Source organism: Tinamus guttatus, unplaced genomic scaffold, assembly GCF_059628265.1.
Source record: "Tinamus guttatus ecotype Peru unplaced genomic scaffold, ASM5962826v1 Tinamus_guttatus_pri_ptg000376l, whole genome shotgun sequence".
Lineage (NCBI taxonomy): Eukaryota > Metazoa > Chordata > Aves > Tinamiformes > Tinamidae > Tinamus > Tinamus guttatus.
The window spans coordinates 2,305,669-2,321,702 of NW_028288910.1; the positions used below are offsets into that span (position 1 = coordinate 2,305,669).

Below are 16,034 nucleotides of genomic sequence, written 5' to 3' on the forward strand. Positions count from 1 at the left end.
GGTAGTCTCAGCAACACATGTCCCTGTGTTGATCTGCATGTATGTGAATTCTGGCAATCTTTGCTTAAGGGAAAATGGAATAGGCTAAACTTTATTTTTCCAGGTTCTTTTGGGTCACTGTGTGTTATGCAAATTAACCTTTCTGGTGCATGTACCATAGTTTGGGAACCTCTGGTGTGCCCTATTTCTCTCTCTCTCTCTTTTTTTCTCTTTTTTTCTTTTTTTTTCCTTTTTTTTCCCTTTTTTTTTCTGTTTTCCTTTTTTTTTCTTTTTTTATTCTTTTTATTTCTATGCTTGAATTTTCTTTACAAAAACTATGTTTTATGTTCCCCTTTTTGAGACACTAAATACTTTGCATTCATGTTTCCTTGGTTTAGTTTTAGATTAGCAGCTGTTAGTCTAAATTCAGCTTATTTTGCAATGGCAAGAAAAATAGCACTCCTTAAAAGCATACTTGTTTTTGTCCTTGTTTTCTAACCCCCAGAGGTTTGCTCATATTCTATTAACTGGATAGCAAAATGAAAGGTTGTTCTACATACTCCTCATTGCTGTAGACCTTATTTTGTTCATGTGTACTAAGAATCTGACTCAGTACAGTTGAAGTCAGCTGAGTCTTTCCCTTGCTTCAGGTTGTTCTGAATCAATCTGTAAATTTAAAAGACAAAATTGTTTCTAACAGAGAGAACAAAATGCTTTTCTTTTAATTCCTCAAAACTTATGTTGTGGTTTAAACATGTTTTTCAGGTCTAATCATGTTCACCAGTCATCATTTCAAGCATCATATATTAAAGTGAAATAAATTACCCTACCATTCAATTTTCTTGACTGAGTTTGGCTTCTGAACAATTATGTCACTTAAAATGGGTGGTGGCATTCTGCTATGCTTGTTTCCTACTTTAGCATTTGGGGATGATGCTCATGAAGACATGTCAACATCATCCAGGTAGCTAGGTAGCCCTCTGTATTTAAGCAGGTGTGACTGAAGACCTGTCTTCTTTTTCACTTAAGCGGATATGAAATAGGCTGGATTGGGCTAGTGAAAGAAGTCTTTATAAAGCTCAAGACATGTGTTTTGGCAGCTGTGCTAGGTCTATTGGGTACAAGTTGCTTGTTCTTGCTTTGCTCTGCATTGTGGCCAACATTTTACTTTATTTTCCCAATGGAGAGACAAGATTTGCTTCAGAGCATCATCTCAGCAAATACGTGGAATGCCTTCATGGCATTCTAGGTGGAGGTTTTTTGGTAAGTAATGAGCTAGTGATTTCTTTCTACTTTTTTTTTTTTTTTTTTTGGAGCTATTTGGTATTATGATTGCTTTACCCATTGCGTTAATTTATTGATTGAAGACCTTGTCAGCAGCAATCTCTATGACTTTGGAGTTGTATCAGAAGAAAATAACTATATGGTACCATATATATTGTTAGTTACTGTTGGTTATCACATCTGCAACGTAGTGTGGCTTATAGCTGAGAAAACCATAGGGTCTAGATTGTAGAAACAAAATGCAGATTGGATTCAGGCCCTTCAGTAGGATACTAGTCCCTTTTAGGGTCTAGTCCTACTTTTTTCATATTGTTGAGCTATTCTGATATTAATGTCATATTAATATGCACAGATATCTAGTATTTAGTTACAATTCCTTGATGCATATTACCTGCGATATTGAAAAGCATCTGTTATTGCTCTGTCCTAGCTGTTTATTTTGAGGAATTGAGTAACAGTTACCAAGACTTTGCATTACAGTAGTAACAAAGGATGAACAGTTGAGATTTTCTGTTATGGTTGTTGTTAATCTGAAGTAATTATGTTCTACCTTTTTAATTTTGTGGACCATACTATAACATATTTAGATTTTCTGCTGAGAGGCTTCCTTTTTTATTTATTTTTAACAATCTTCCTAGAATAGACTATAGATCTCAAGGTGTCTCAAAGCATAGGTTGAAAGTCCCTGCGTGGCAAGGCCTTCTGTCTCATGAGGTGTGCCTGTGGCTCTGTGCAGCCCCAATGGAAGCTAGACGGAGATTTGCAAAGATGGGGCTTTAGACATGGTGTATTTTAAGAGTAGTCAATGAAACTGCTCTTGGAGCAGTGTAGCTGTTGTACAACCTCTTCTAAACGTGCAGAATCGGGGCGCAGAGATAGATTTGGATAAGGGCTTACAAATAGGTGATACTCTTCAACTATATAGTTTTTATTTTAATATCATGGGGAGGAAATCTGAGCAGTTCACAAATAATACTTTTTTGAGGTATTCATGGGTGATAACTAGACTTTTGTTAAGTGCAAACTTGTATGAAATTCTGTTACCGCTGGCAGCAGTATACTTCATTCAGCTCTGTTGTATTTGTTGATGCTTCTCGATTTTATGCTAAAAGACCTGGGGAAGGGAGAGTTGGGGGGGTGTCTGTTAGACTTCCCTTTAGATCCCTAAAAGGCCTCTGTCCTGTGTGTGCCTCCTAGGTGCTCCTTGCAGCCGCGGTGTTCATCGGGCTCCACAAGGAGTGCTGCGGGTGCGCCGGCCAGGAGGCCTGTGGGAAGGGCTGTGTGGTAAGTCCACCTGTACTGCTCAGTCCCAAATACATCGAAAATAGGGTGACCGCCATACTGAAGGGTCATGTCTGTGTTTGCTGTGCAGGTGCTGTCCTCGGTTCTGGCAGCCTTTGTTGGGATCCTTGGTTCTGGCTACTGTATCATCATTTCAGCTCTGGGCTTATCCCAGGGACCATACTGCTTCACTACTGTAGGAAGAAACTGGATCTATCCTTTCACTGAATCCTCTGGAGGGTAAGTAGTGTTCATAGGTGTGCTTTGTCTTTTGGTATGTGCACATGGGATTTGTTCCAGTATCTTCCAGCAATTTCCAGTAACCATAAATAAAGATCCAATCTTGTGCCTCTCTCACTGAGAACAAAACACATGCAGTCAGACTTACCCACACTTCTGTAGTTTAAAACCAAAGCAGTTTAAACGCTCTGTTTTATAAGAAGTTACTAGAGCATGCTGATCAGTCAAAATATGCCATTTCAGATTCTGGAAGACTTGCAGAAGTGTGTTCTTAATACATGATGGAAATGGCTGAGGGATATTTTTAATGAATGCTAACATTATCTGTAGTGTCTCAAAGAGGAGGAGGTTGCCTGATATGTTTAGCTGCATATGTGGACAAATGCACTAAATACTGGTCGTGGCATGAGCATGAACATTTTTAACATAAAAGGCTTTTAGGCCTTGAGGAGTTCACAAACTCCTTGTTATAAAACATGGTTTATCACAGTGTTAAGAAAATGTTTTGTGACACCTGCTTTTGAATTTGCTTTGTTTCAGCCTAGGCTGGCGTAATACCATCAGTAGCGACTGTGTTACAGAATCTGTGTAAATGAAACTGGAAAAGGCTTACAGGAATCGTTTTTCATGTACTGTGAAAAGGGCCAAAGCCTCTTAATTATCCAAAGTTAGGGTTCTCTAGCAAAACAAGCCTATGAAGCTGAGTTGCATGCTGTTCTTCATTAATCCCCACAAACACTATAGGTGAAGAGGATCTGGTTTGAATCATGATGTGCTCTTACAGTATTTATGTGGTTGGCAACCCCCAAGGCTGTTTTTACTTGGAATTTATGGTTGATGCATGGCTAGAGATGATTTTGAGTAGGAAGCCACATCAAGATCCTTTGCAATAGAGATTTTGAATTTTATATTTCAGCTGCATCTCTTTTGAGAAGGACCATTCTTTCTCTTTGTATTCTTTTATTTTTGCTACTACTGGATGTAGAAGGTATGTGTTAACACTTTGCTGAAGGTCATGAGTGCTTATGACCTGACAACATGGGTGAGGAGCAGTTATAGGAATCTACTGTAGTGCTCCACTGAAGTTAGCTAGTGTTTGGTGATCGTAGATCATGCATGTGAGTGCCCAAAGGTAGCAGCACAAGGCTGCAAGGGAGGAAGTGGCCCATTTACTTTGAATCAGTAGGCCCAATTTTGAAAGGCTGTGTGCTTATTTTACAAAATGGCTTGCACTTTCAATTTTCATGAGCTTGTGTCTCATTTAATCAAAAATAGAAAATTCTGCCTTTATAACTTAGATTTTTTTTTAAAAGAAACCAAGACTTTAAAAAATACGTTTGGTAATTCAATGTATTCTTAAATAGGACAGGCTTTGCAGGGAATTACATTTTCTGTTCCTGCTTAGAGGAATAATCATCAGTCATTCTCAGTGCAGTTACAGTCTGAATCTAGTTTAGTTCTAGTGTACATTAAGTACCCCATTAGCTATGTCCTTCTCTCTCGCACAATTTTAATATACAATTTATGTGGACAGGTACTTGCTCGAGTATAACAAGTGGTCTCAATGTCAAGAACCACAAAACATTGTACAGTGGAACGTCACCCTCTTTTCCATTCTGCTTGTCCTGGGAGGAATAGAGTTCATTCTGTGCTTCATACACATAATCAGTGTCGTTCTCGGAGGAATATGCGGACTGTGCAGCCATCATGAGGAGGTAGGTGCTTTCTTCAGGTAGATATAGCTATGCTTCTTAGATGGTGAACATGAAACACTATATTGTAATGATGCTACAGCAGAGTCTTAAGTGTTCTTAAGCACCAGTTCACTGTGTGACTTTGTACAGCCCTACTGTAATCAGCATTTTCATGTAGAATTTGACCACGTGCTTTTAGCTGATTGCTTAGCTGCCTGTGGTGAAGTTATTCTGCCTAGAAGCAGAAGTTTTTTTCCCCTATAGAAATATCATCAGCATTAGATAAATTATATATATTTCTATTGTAATTTTTAACTCCTGCTGATGATATTCTTTGTCATGGCCTAAACCATTATTGCACCATATGATGCAGTTTTGTGGTAAGCTACTTTTTCTAACTTTATTGCTTTAGCCTCGTATTTTGCTTACAGCAGCTGATAGGTCAGTGAGAATTTGTCCCATTAATGAAAACTGACCTTGTTTTGTAAAACTTGGATAAGGAATTAAGGAACACATTAATAACAACCTGCACGCAGATCTGCCAAAGTATTAACTGTTTTTGGACTGAGGAATTTCCTCCAAATTTCTTTAGAGTCTTGTTACACATTTTGAGCCTTTTGCCAAAATAACTATCACAGTGGTAACATTGCATCTCTAAAGATGTATGGTATAAAACAGATGCAATTTATATCACAGAGATTATAGATGAGAATGTTTCATATTTTCAGTTGTTAAAGCTGGACATTATGCCTCTTTCAAAGCTATTACTGTCTTCTCTCTCCTGTTCTCTATGCCATGTGCAGTAGAAGCTTATGCTATATGACTGTGTAAATGTGGTCAGGTTAGTTTAGATCTTACATTTGAACATAATATTGGCATTCTTTCCCATACTATTTATTTCTTTCATTTCCCCTCACAGACATACGTTTGCTAGAAAACCTGAAACTGTGTTGAAGTTGGTGCATTTGTGATGTGATGTGTTGAGTATTCTGGGTCTTTTTTTTTTTTTTTTTTCTGGAGGGAAGTGGGGGGACTGGTTTTTGTAATATCACATGCATACTAGAAAGCAAGTTGTTTGTTGTCAACTTAACTGACCTGGCACCAGCCTCTGTTGTTGGAATTGTGTGCATGCTTATCACTGTATCTAAAGGCAAAATGAATCCTGAATTTACTTGGTTCATTTCACTTTCATACAGACAACTGACTGAGCATGTGTGTCAGTAAAGGTACATTCTTTTTTCTCTACTGACATAGCAGCTCTGTACTGTATGTTGCTTTCCCCATAAAATTGTACTTTAATTCTCATGATGGATTAAAAACTAGTCTGACCTAGAATAAATGAATAGTCACCAGGAGCAAAAAAAAAAACAAACAAACAAACAAAAAAAAACAAAGCAGCGGTATAAAACATGGATAACGAAGCGCAGATCCATGTAATTCTCATTTTCAGGTGAGAGCTGGAAAAATGCATTAAAATAAAATGTGGATTGTTCAAAACTTCTCCTGTGTTTTACAAATAAAGATTTGTATTAAAAATATCCAGCAGGTGTCAGTGCTTCTTTTCCTGCATGTAAATTATTGATGAAAGTTTCTTTGCCTGATTTGAGATGAGGGAAGTGGTGGCTTGAGAGTATGGATTTAAAGCAGTTAGATCCTAACCTCTCCTTACCGTGCAGCAGGCTCTGTCAGAGCGAGAATTGCTTCACTGCTTTGGTTCAGATCCTTTAGTGGAGCTAAACAGCTGGGGCCACTCACGATTAAGATGTGTGTCAAGAAGGGGGTGATAGTTCAGTGACAGCCCTGTGACAAACACAGCTTTTCTGAGTAGGCAGAGACTGTCCTGGGTCTGGGCTAGCCGTTCCTTGCTGCTAGCCATTCCCAGGAATGGAAGGAGGTTCCTGCAGGACGTGGGGCCCTTCACTGCTGCAGTCCCATAGAGTGATCCCCTCCTGCCCCTCAGAGTCCTGGGACAAAAGAAAATATGTTCGTGGTGCTTGTTTTTACCTCGCTCAGCCAGCCCTGCGGGGTGGCCATGTTCAGAAAATGGAGTGGGAATTCAAGTCAGTGGTGGCGAGTTAATCGAATAATGTAATCCGAAAGAGTGAACTTCAGCAGGAGACAGCCTGCAGGCAGTGTTCTTCTAACCTCAGTAAGAACCTCTGAAGATTAGGTCGTAGGATATTACAGAGGATGTTTTATCACCATTGAGTTTAAATATGCTGCCAGCGTTGTTTCTGGCAAGGTTGGTGTGCTTCTGGCAATGGCATTTTGCAAGTGAACATACCAGTATTTTGCAATAAATAGTGTGACAAGCCACTTAATTTGAGGAAAAAAAAGGAATGCAGGAACATTTTAGAATCTAGTAGTTTCTGCTTTTTTTCAAAATGAGGCAAGTTAATTTCTGCTCAGAGGAAAAAGAATACCAGCAGTTACAATGCATACTTAGTACTGCTCGTAATGAGAAAGATGGTCCTTAAAGGTAGACAGAAACCAAGGTTGTTCTCAAAGCAAAATCTGTGCAGTACAAATACCTATTTCAGAAAAATAAGTGGACTGAAAGTGTCCAAAAGGTTAAATTGGGTATTCAGTGGCAGGGAGAAGGAAGGGAAAAGCAGGGCCCTGATGGAATAGGATATAGTTCCCACATGACTTAAAGAGATTTTGTCTTTATTGTTTGCATGGTTGTTACATCTGTTTCTTATACATATTAATTAATCATAGAACTCTATCAGTATAGGGAATGCCAGATCAGAATGATTAGCCTATGATTTAGAATTAAAACTGTAGCTCATCTCTATGTAGCATTGATGCATAGCATTACTGCAAAATCACTGTTTTATGTCATCTTTTGAAATAATCCAAACAAAGTCCTTCGATGCCTAATGCATAAGAGAGTGTTTGGGGAGTTTTACCAGTTAAATCCCAGAAAAACAGGTAGCAGAGAAGTCTTTCACCCAGAATAAACAGTGGTTTATGGTAATGGGCTCATCATCATGGATATTTACAGGAAAATGTGGTTCTTGCAACACATAGTAATGAGAAACTAAAGTTGGGGCTTGCCAGGTTTGCCTAATACTTAATATAAAATTGTTGCTTCATGTTCTGGCAGTCAGCATGTCATCAACAAAACAAAGCTTGATTTGGTATTTTCAGAGCTCTGTTTAAATAAAAAATAAACCATGCTGTGTATTGTACTCAGAATGAACTCTGTGTGTCAAATGTCATTTTCCATTAGATTTCTATTAATCAAAACAGATTGCAATGGATAGTTGCAGCAAATTGGATAAAAAGGTAATCTGATCAGTAATTTTCACCTTTGCTTTTTTGAAAAATTATAGAGTTTGGCCCACTATATGGCTTCTGAATTTTGTAATAAAAATGAATTCTGAGAATATGTGTTTATGTGGGGCTGAGAGTGGACCTGATCAGTGTATATAGATACCTCAAGGGAGTGAGTGAGGAGGATGACACCAGCCTCTTTTCAGTCATGGCAAGCGATAGGACAAGAGGAAACGGCCGCAGAGTGAAGCACCAAAAGTTCCACAGGAACTTAAGGAAAAACTTCTTAGCAGTGAGATGACAGAGCACTGGCACAGGCTGCCCAGAGAGGTTGTGGAGTCTCCTTCGCTGGAGATCTTCAAAACCCACTTGGACACAATTCGTGTAACATGCTTTAGGTGACCCTGCGTGTGGACTAGACAGTCTCTAAAGGCCTCTTCCAACCTTACGGATTCTATGATTCCATGTGACATGCCTGCTTTTAACTCATGCATTTTTTTTTCTGTGGTCTGTAAGACAGTTTCGATAGCATGAGTTCTGCCCATGCCTGTGTGTATGCAAAGGAAAGGTGTTGCTAACATCAGTTAGGAGGAGGCCTAAAACAGTGCCTCTGGTGATCAGGGAGTAAAACAGGAACCAGGGGAGTAGTAAGGTCCTCTGAGTAAAGTCTGAGGACTTCAAAATGAAGCATCTTAGAAGAAGCAGAGAGGGAAGCAAAGAAAGGCAAGTCACAGAATATGGATGGAAAAATGTTGTAACTGTAGCAGCAGTATCGCCCCATTTCCTTGGGTGACCTCATCAGAAGCAGTAGGAAAGCAGTGGGTATGCAATCCCAACAGAGCTAATGCAGTTTTAAAGAGATCATGAGACACACCTAATGTGTGCAGGGCCTAAAACAGCTCATGAAGAAACAAAAGGAAAATACATCATGACATCATTGCTTCTAAAATCAGCTTTCTCCCTTTTCACAGAGCAGAAAGGGTTTTTTTATGTTTTTCTGTTCTTTTTTTCTGACCTAGACTCTCTTACGGAGCAAACCATGTACTCAGTGTTGAGTTGGCCACAGCCATGCTGCAGGCAGTAAAACAGCCCTGCCTGTGTTTTACGGGGCCGAATGCTTAACTGCTTTGAATTGTCAAAATGATGACGAATGAAACTGAGGAAAACATTTGACTTTGACTTTCTACAATTCAACCAGCCAGGAACTTCCAAAAGCAGCCAAGCCTTTGTGTGAGGAGTCACAGCTACTTAGGTCAAATCCGTAGCCATACATATGCAACTATAAGAGTGCGGAATAAAACAGCTAGAGAACTATCAGACAACAGCTCACTGGATAATGCACTGGAAAGAATAATTAAAGTGTGAAAGTAATTCTGCTTAGAGTTTGGTCTGGTGTTTGTTCAGCTTCCCTGTGGATACAGGTTGCCGGCAGTAATGGCTGTCACCCTTGGTCCAGCATCTGCCAAGCTTTGACATTAATTCTGTTGTGTGAGACAACATGTAGCCCTTCTGTAAAGGGATGTATTTATCATTTGACAGACCTCTTCCCCATGGAACGTAGCAACAGCTGAGATGTTGTGAAGCTGAGTATTCTGCCTCCTGTCACCAAGTATTTACATAATAGCGCGAGCGCTCAGGTGGAGCTGTTTCTAAGCTGTCTCTAGGAAATGAGAACTGCCAGATACAGACTTAGGAGGTGATGATGCTGTGACACAGTTTGAAGTTCCTTCCTGAGTCTCATGTCTAGAGGCACTTTGGAAGATCGCTGGGGAATTAGTTAGCTTTTAGAAGGGAAACTGCTGCTTAAAGACATACTGTCCGAAAGGACAAAGCCTTCAGACAGCAGCATCTGTCTGTTTTTCTGTTAACAGCTAAGCACTTCTTTAGCCTTGGTCACCAGGCTCTTGTGACTATGAAATGACTGAATCATGCTAGGGCAGTCAAAACACTTTTGATAATTTAAAATCTTGTAATTTTTTGTTAGCTTAGAAGAGCAAACTTCTAAGGTTTCTGAGAGATGGGATTAGAGACTTGTGGAAACTGCCTGAGTTGTCTGCTGATCCCTCTTGCACTTTGGAGTATTGTTGTTAACATCCTATTATACTTCCCAAATGGAAAGACTTCATATGCTGCCAGTTACCAGCTTCCCAACCACGTGTGGTATTTTGAAGGGATCTGTTTCTCAGGTGTGATGGTAAGTGCTGATTCTGAGGTTTGTTTTGTTTGTTTGTTTGTGGGGTTTTTTGGGTTTTTTTTGTTTGTTTTTGTTTTTCTGTAATGAATTGCATTCTATTGCAAATAGTCTTGGCTTGCTGTGCAGCAAGGTATAATTTTGCTAGTTGGCTTTTAAGGGGAATATGGATTATTTTGGCAAAAACACTGCAAGCTACTTAATTTCGTATATGTGATTTTTCTGTTTATGTGTAAGTTACACTTTTATTATTGGCTCATGTACTATTTTGGTTTGTTTTCTGTGGCATTTGAATTAAAACTGTTTTAGCCAAACCAAACCAAACCTACAAAACCTCCCAAACTGTTCAGATCTCTTTATGAGCTCTATACAGTCTTTCAGAAGGCTGGATTACAGCTCACGGTGCATCAAGATTTACATCAGGCTGAACTCTCAGGCTAAATACAAAAGGTTTTTTGTCCCTGTGACTGGCATGGTAACATTTTTCGCATTGCATTTGCAATATGCTTATTTGTAGCAACAAAGTGAGTTCTGTGCTGCTCACATTGTTGACTATCTACACAAAGAGCTCTAGCCTTTGGACAGAGAGCAGTACGGTCACACAAGTGCTTACAAACAGGCTTTTTCTTTCTTTTCATTGGCCTTTCAAGGAGGGCTTATGTGCATGAACATTTTTATGAAAGTACAGATCAAGAAGAGATATTAAAATATGAAATCTTCTTTTGAAATTGTATGTTAATCCCAAACCGGTAGAAGACCTAGAGCAAGAAAGAAAATGCTGTCAGGCAGGGAATTCAAAGGAAAAAGCATAGTTAAAATGTGGAAAAGGTTAACCGCAAAAGTTAGATTCATATTCTAAACATTTTTAGCTTCAGAATCATTACCCATGTATTAACAACTTTTAAATTAACCTGTTACAAACAAGGCACAAGCAGATGAGACAATAGTGCTGTGCCCTCACTGGAATTTTTCTTAGAGCCCGTCACAGTGATGAAAACTCTAATGTCAGCAAAGATCCTTGTGGCTGAGGGCATTTTAAGTAGTTTCAAGCAATAGGTTATTTAAAATGCTGGTATTGCTGCTACCATAATTTTTTGAGTTACGTTTTTCTTGATGTATTTTTCTCTTCACCTCTAGCCTTCAGAAGTGTGAAAACCAGGGGCGTCTCCTGTCTGTCCTCAGTTTCGGAAACATTTCCTTCTCTTATGTCCCCATTCATTCCAGTACTTCTCAGAGTGGCAGTTCAATATTCTGAGAAAGATGGTATGGATACTTGACAGAGAAAACACTTGAGAGTTGAGGTGGATTAAAATGAAAGCTTGTACCACTGCATTTTTGTAGACTAGCCCTATTAATAGAAGGCGATGCCCTGGCTGTTTAACTGCAGAAGAGCCAACACTGAACCGATATGGTTGTATTAAAAAAATACCCTTCCTTTCACTGTTAGTTTTACTTCTGAGTGATTTCAGTCTTTCAGCTTTACCACAATAGCTGCATCCATGCTGGCAGCATTTTGCTGTGATAGGAGACACTACTCCTGCGTTTCAAGAGCAGAGCAGTGGCTAAACAGATGCAGTCCAGGTCCATGTTTTGCCTTCAGGATGTTTGTGTTCCTAATGAGCTGCAGGAAAAATCTCAACAGGCACAATTCCTGCCTTGCACACACCAGAGGGAATTTGGCTTAGTATGTGCAGTCCTTTAGCTCACCTTGTGATGTCCCTTTGCAGATCCTTTTGTTAGCAGTAATTCTAATAACACTGGAGAGTAACTTGTTCTATCGGTGCTGCCAGAGTGAGAGCTGTAATAAAACCTACAGGGTGAGTCATTCTGTTGTTTTTGTATCTCTTAAGCATTTGTTCTGAGTGCCTTCCTCCTCCTGTGTTTTGAGTACTGCCTTGCCCTCTCCTCTGCTTTGTTTCTGCTTCTTTTAACAGAGAAGGATTCAGTGGGATTGAGAGGTCATAGAAAGTGTAGATTCTTCCTCCTGATACATAGGAAGGATAGAGGAAAAAATAAACACTAAGATTTGTCAAAATAATATAAGAACCTGAGAGTTTTCATCTAGTTTCTCACTGAATAGCTTAATCACCTTGTTTGTATCATTTGAAAGTTATTTTTCCAGTAACAACACAATATACATCATCTGGGATGTAAGCATGTTTAATGTGTGTTCTTCTAGCATTCTGGGATGCAACTCAGCAAAAAAGCAAGTTAAAAAAAAATCCCAGAACAATATATAATGGAGAGAGGTAAAGCTGTATTAAAAACTGTCGTATTTTTTATTCTTTAAGTACGTGTTTACTGTTCTTTACTTGGTATTTTTCTTTATGAATTTTGAAAGTCGGGAAAAACACATCTGAAATTCAGCCCTGAGGAAGTAGCTGGGTAGGGTGAATGAATTTATTTACTTTGGAGACTGTCCCTGTGCTGTAATATTTTCTCTCTTCACTTCAGAGTTTTATTTCAATTGTGCTAGCTGTGCTTGGGATTGCTTTCTCTGGGTATAGTTCTATCGTTTCTGCTGTGGGATTGTTCCAAGGCCCCTTCTGCAATTCCTCAACTGGATGGGATTATATTTTCAGAGACACCGCTGGAGGGTAAGAAACATCTGTCTAACTTTCTTGTAAGAAACTCTATTAAACAGAAGTCCAACAAATCCTCTCAGAACTTTACAGAAAATGGTATAGTCTCTTGAACACATGACCTGTATTGTGAGAGGGAAGTTTTTCAACTTCTTAAATGTGTGCCAGAATCCTCAAAAAAGGGGATTTACATCCTCACAAGAAAAGCTTAAACCTAAGACTCTCTGTCCTGATCAAACCTGGAGGTCTATCTAGCCAAGCATCCCTTACCTGGCAGTGGTCAGTCACATACCTAGTAAATAACATAACTCTGGATTGAGGGTAGATGGATACCTCCTCAGAATATATGCTCAATTTCCTCAGGTTTTTAGTTCAAGGATCATAGGTGGCATTTTTGTATTTATTAACAGAGTAATTTTCTCTTTAATTCTCAAAGCTCAAAGAACTCTCCCGTGTCATCAACTGGACGGTTTCCATTGGTTGGTTTTAGATGCAGAGGCACTGCTTTGGCAAGGTTTTACATTCTCCCTTTGAAAGAGTGAAGTTTGTAATATTCTAATATTTCAAGTCATGCCAAACTTTTCCTGCTGCATTTTAGTTCAAATAGATCACAAATAAGTTTCTTTAGCAACAGTAGAAATATATATGTATTATATAAAATAATGGAATAGCCATTCACAAACTGTAAGTATGTCCTCACTGAAGTAGATCTGCAATTTCTGTTACATATTGCCATCATTACCATTCCACTTAGAAATGGAATGTGAATATGTCAATATCCCATTTAGAAACAGAGGTATGCAAAAAGGGAGCATCATTTCCATGTAAAAGGTGTTGAATGAAGTGTTCGGATTCAGCTCAAACATGTGAGCTGTGAATGTTTAGAGAAATAAAAAATGGCACTAAATGAGTAATTGTACTGAAGGTGCATGGAATTAACCCCAAGCTGTACCATGTCTCCCAGTTAGAAGTGCACAGCTGGCAAATGTGCGTTGTGCAAATGATGAGATCCCAGGGGAGGCAAAGTGTGGCTGTAGAGCAACGGGAAGCTGTGGATGGTGGCACTCGCGGCAGCACTGCACACGCATTCCTGTTCTTCACTAGTGCTTGGTACTGATCGCAGCTAGACTTAACAAAAATCTGCATTAAACTAAGAGAGGGAATGTTCCTGTTTTAAACTTGGCTTATGCCATCTGCAGATAATGCCAGTGTTGCTCTAACATTTATGTGACAAGGATATCAGAGAAAAATCAGTGAAGCAGATGCATTTGAGGAACTCTGGTCCAGTATCAGGTTTCAGTTACAGCAATGTAAGGCATTTTACTCAGCTGAATTAGATAAGATCATGCGGGATTTATGCTGGTGTAATGAAAGAATAGAGCCCATCTCATTGAATTGAAGCATATAAAGCCCATTATTATTATTATTATTTTTACATATTACAGCTGAAATAATGTGCATTTGAATATAATTGCATGTACCACATTTAATTTGTCTCATGTTGCTCTTTCTCTAATAGGTACCTCACAAATTACTCTGCTTGGTCTCAGTGCACTGAACCTGCAAACATAGTGGAATGGAACATCATTTTACTCTCTATCCTGATAGCACTTAGTGGACTTCAGATGATCATCTGTTTCCTCAAAGTGGCTGCTGAGTTGAAACGCACACTCTGTGGGACCTATTCTGTCTTTGTTCAGGTAAAAAACTGAGATTGTTTCTTCAGCAGCTGCAAGACAGTTTAGTTTCTGCAGTTTCACTCAGTTGAGGACCTGCACTTGTTTTATGCCATCTCTATTATGCTGCATTTTTAGTAGTGGAAGACTTATAGTAAATTCAATCCACTGATTCCTTCAGTAATTCCTTTTGACATACCAGGATTGCAGACTGCTCACTTTTAAGACGAGGGCTGAGAAGAAAGAAGGCAGCAGGGAATTCAGCATGAATGCTGAGGTCTTTACCTCAGGAGTTTGAGCACCTTTCTTCTAGCATTCAGTTTAAAGTTATTACCCATGTGTGGGTTTCACGGCAAGGAGAGGAAGAGACAACAGGTAATATGTGCTGAGCAGGGAGGGTGGGGAAAGGGCTGGGACCAAGGAGGGCCTTGAGCAAACAGGTGAGGAAGGCGCTGCTTGTGAGCCCTTATTTTAACAGCAGCCTGTAATAAGGTTAAGGTATGAAGCAAGTCTCTCAAAACACTTTGCCTTCTAACAAAAGACAGCCTGATTAACCTGATAGCCAGGACAGCTTTCAGGGAAGACAAAAGGAGTATTGTCAGTTTGTCCTTGGGAACAGAGAGGTCATTTCTTGAGGTTGTAGGGTATGTTGAAAGTAGATTGCATATGGATGCTTAACAGCCAGAGCAACTCTTACATTATCTTTATATTATTCATATGAAATGGGAAAAAAGGGGGCCTTTCACTTCGTTTTCTTTTGCAGGCTGGGATTATCTGAAATGGCAAGGAACTCTTCACTGCTACAAAAAAAAAAAAAAAAAGAGAGAGAAATGGCTTCTCCAGCATTTCCTAGGGTAGATTTGGGTGCTGCGAAGACAAATGAAACACTTGTCCTAAACTTTCTCCCTCAAACCTCTTTATTTTGGATAAAGTTAAATGAATTGTTTAAAGGCTAAAGGCTGAACTGCAGTGCATTTTCCTAACCTGTCTGGTTGCCCCTGGACCCTCTGTATTTTTAGTTTTGACTCTCCAGCTTGTTCTGGCAATAGGCATGTTGAGATGGTATGGGACTATTTTCATACTGAGACTTCTCTGAGTAAAATACTGCATATAAGCATGCTTTTATAGTCATCTTCTTTCCCCTCTTCCTGTCCCAAAAAGGCCTGATACAAAGCCTAGTATGGCAGGAGTTTTTCTACTGAGAATTAGTATACTGAATCAATCCTTGACACTTCCAGATGACTGATTTTAATTACAGAACAATTATGGTCATGAAAATCAGTCCATTCTATACTAGCAGCTTTCCAACTGCACAGAACAATTGCTGAAAAAAGGCTATTGAGTCTTTCTGAGGTATAGCTCAGACAGCTCAGAAAGACACCAAGGCCTGATTTAAGATTAGATACATACCTCCGAGGTCATCTGTACTAAGTAGCATGCCTTAATAGCTGCACTGCGTTTCTTCTTCTTTTGGTATTCAAAGGCAGACTTTTTAACAAATATTACAAGAATTATTATGGAACCCTGTTAGTATCCAACACTAGCTGGTAAATGCCCTGATTCTGCTACATTGCAGAAGAAACATTCTTGCCAGCAACAATCAGAATTTTATCGTCTTCTTAAAAAAGATTAAAAGTCCTATTAATTCATTCTATCTTCAAAGAATTATTGTTTCATTTCCAATGGAAATTCAGAGATTCACGGTGAAGGGGATGTGTGGCTCATCTGCAGCTGCACAGGCCACGTTTGGCTGTATTGAGCACTCTGCACTCTTGTTTCAAAAGAACAAACCCAGAGGATGGCTGGATCTGTACTGCAGACTTGCAGT

General features: G+C 39.2%; 2 protein-coding genes across 2 annotated transcripts; both read left to right on the forward strand.

Moving 5' to 3' along the window:
• Nucleotides 1-1,065: 1,065 nt before the first annotated feature.
• Nucleotides 1,066-4,536, forward strand: LOC104569887 (transmembrane 4 L6 family member 1). The gene is made up of 4 exons (XM_010216886.2): nucleotides 1,066-1,242; nucleotides 2,461-2,547; nucleotides 2,636-2,784; nucleotides 4,319-4,536. The coding sequence occupies exons 1-4, from the start codon at nucleotides 1,066-1,068 to the stop codon at nucleotides 4,518-4,520; spliced, it is 615 nt and encodes a 204-aa protein (XP_010215188.2). The 3' UTR covers nucleotides 4,521-4,536.
• Nucleotides 4,537-9,739: 5,203 nt separating this feature from the next.
• TM4SF18 (transmembrane 4 L six family member 18) lies at nucleotides 9,740-15,005 on the forward strand. Its single transcript, XM_010216884.2, has 5 exons — nucleotides 9,740-9,951; nucleotides 11,676-11,765; nucleotides 12,403-12,545; nucleotides 14,050-14,230; nucleotides 14,970-15,005. Exons 1-5 carry the CDS (start codon nucleotides 9,775-9,777, stop codon nucleotides 14,982-14,984), a joined length of 606 nt encoding a protein of 201 aa, XP_010215186.1. The 5' UTR covers nucleotides 9,740-9,774; the 3' UTR covers nucleotides 14,985-15,005.
• The last annotated feature ends 1,029 nt before the right edge of the window (nucleotides 15,006-16,034 follow it).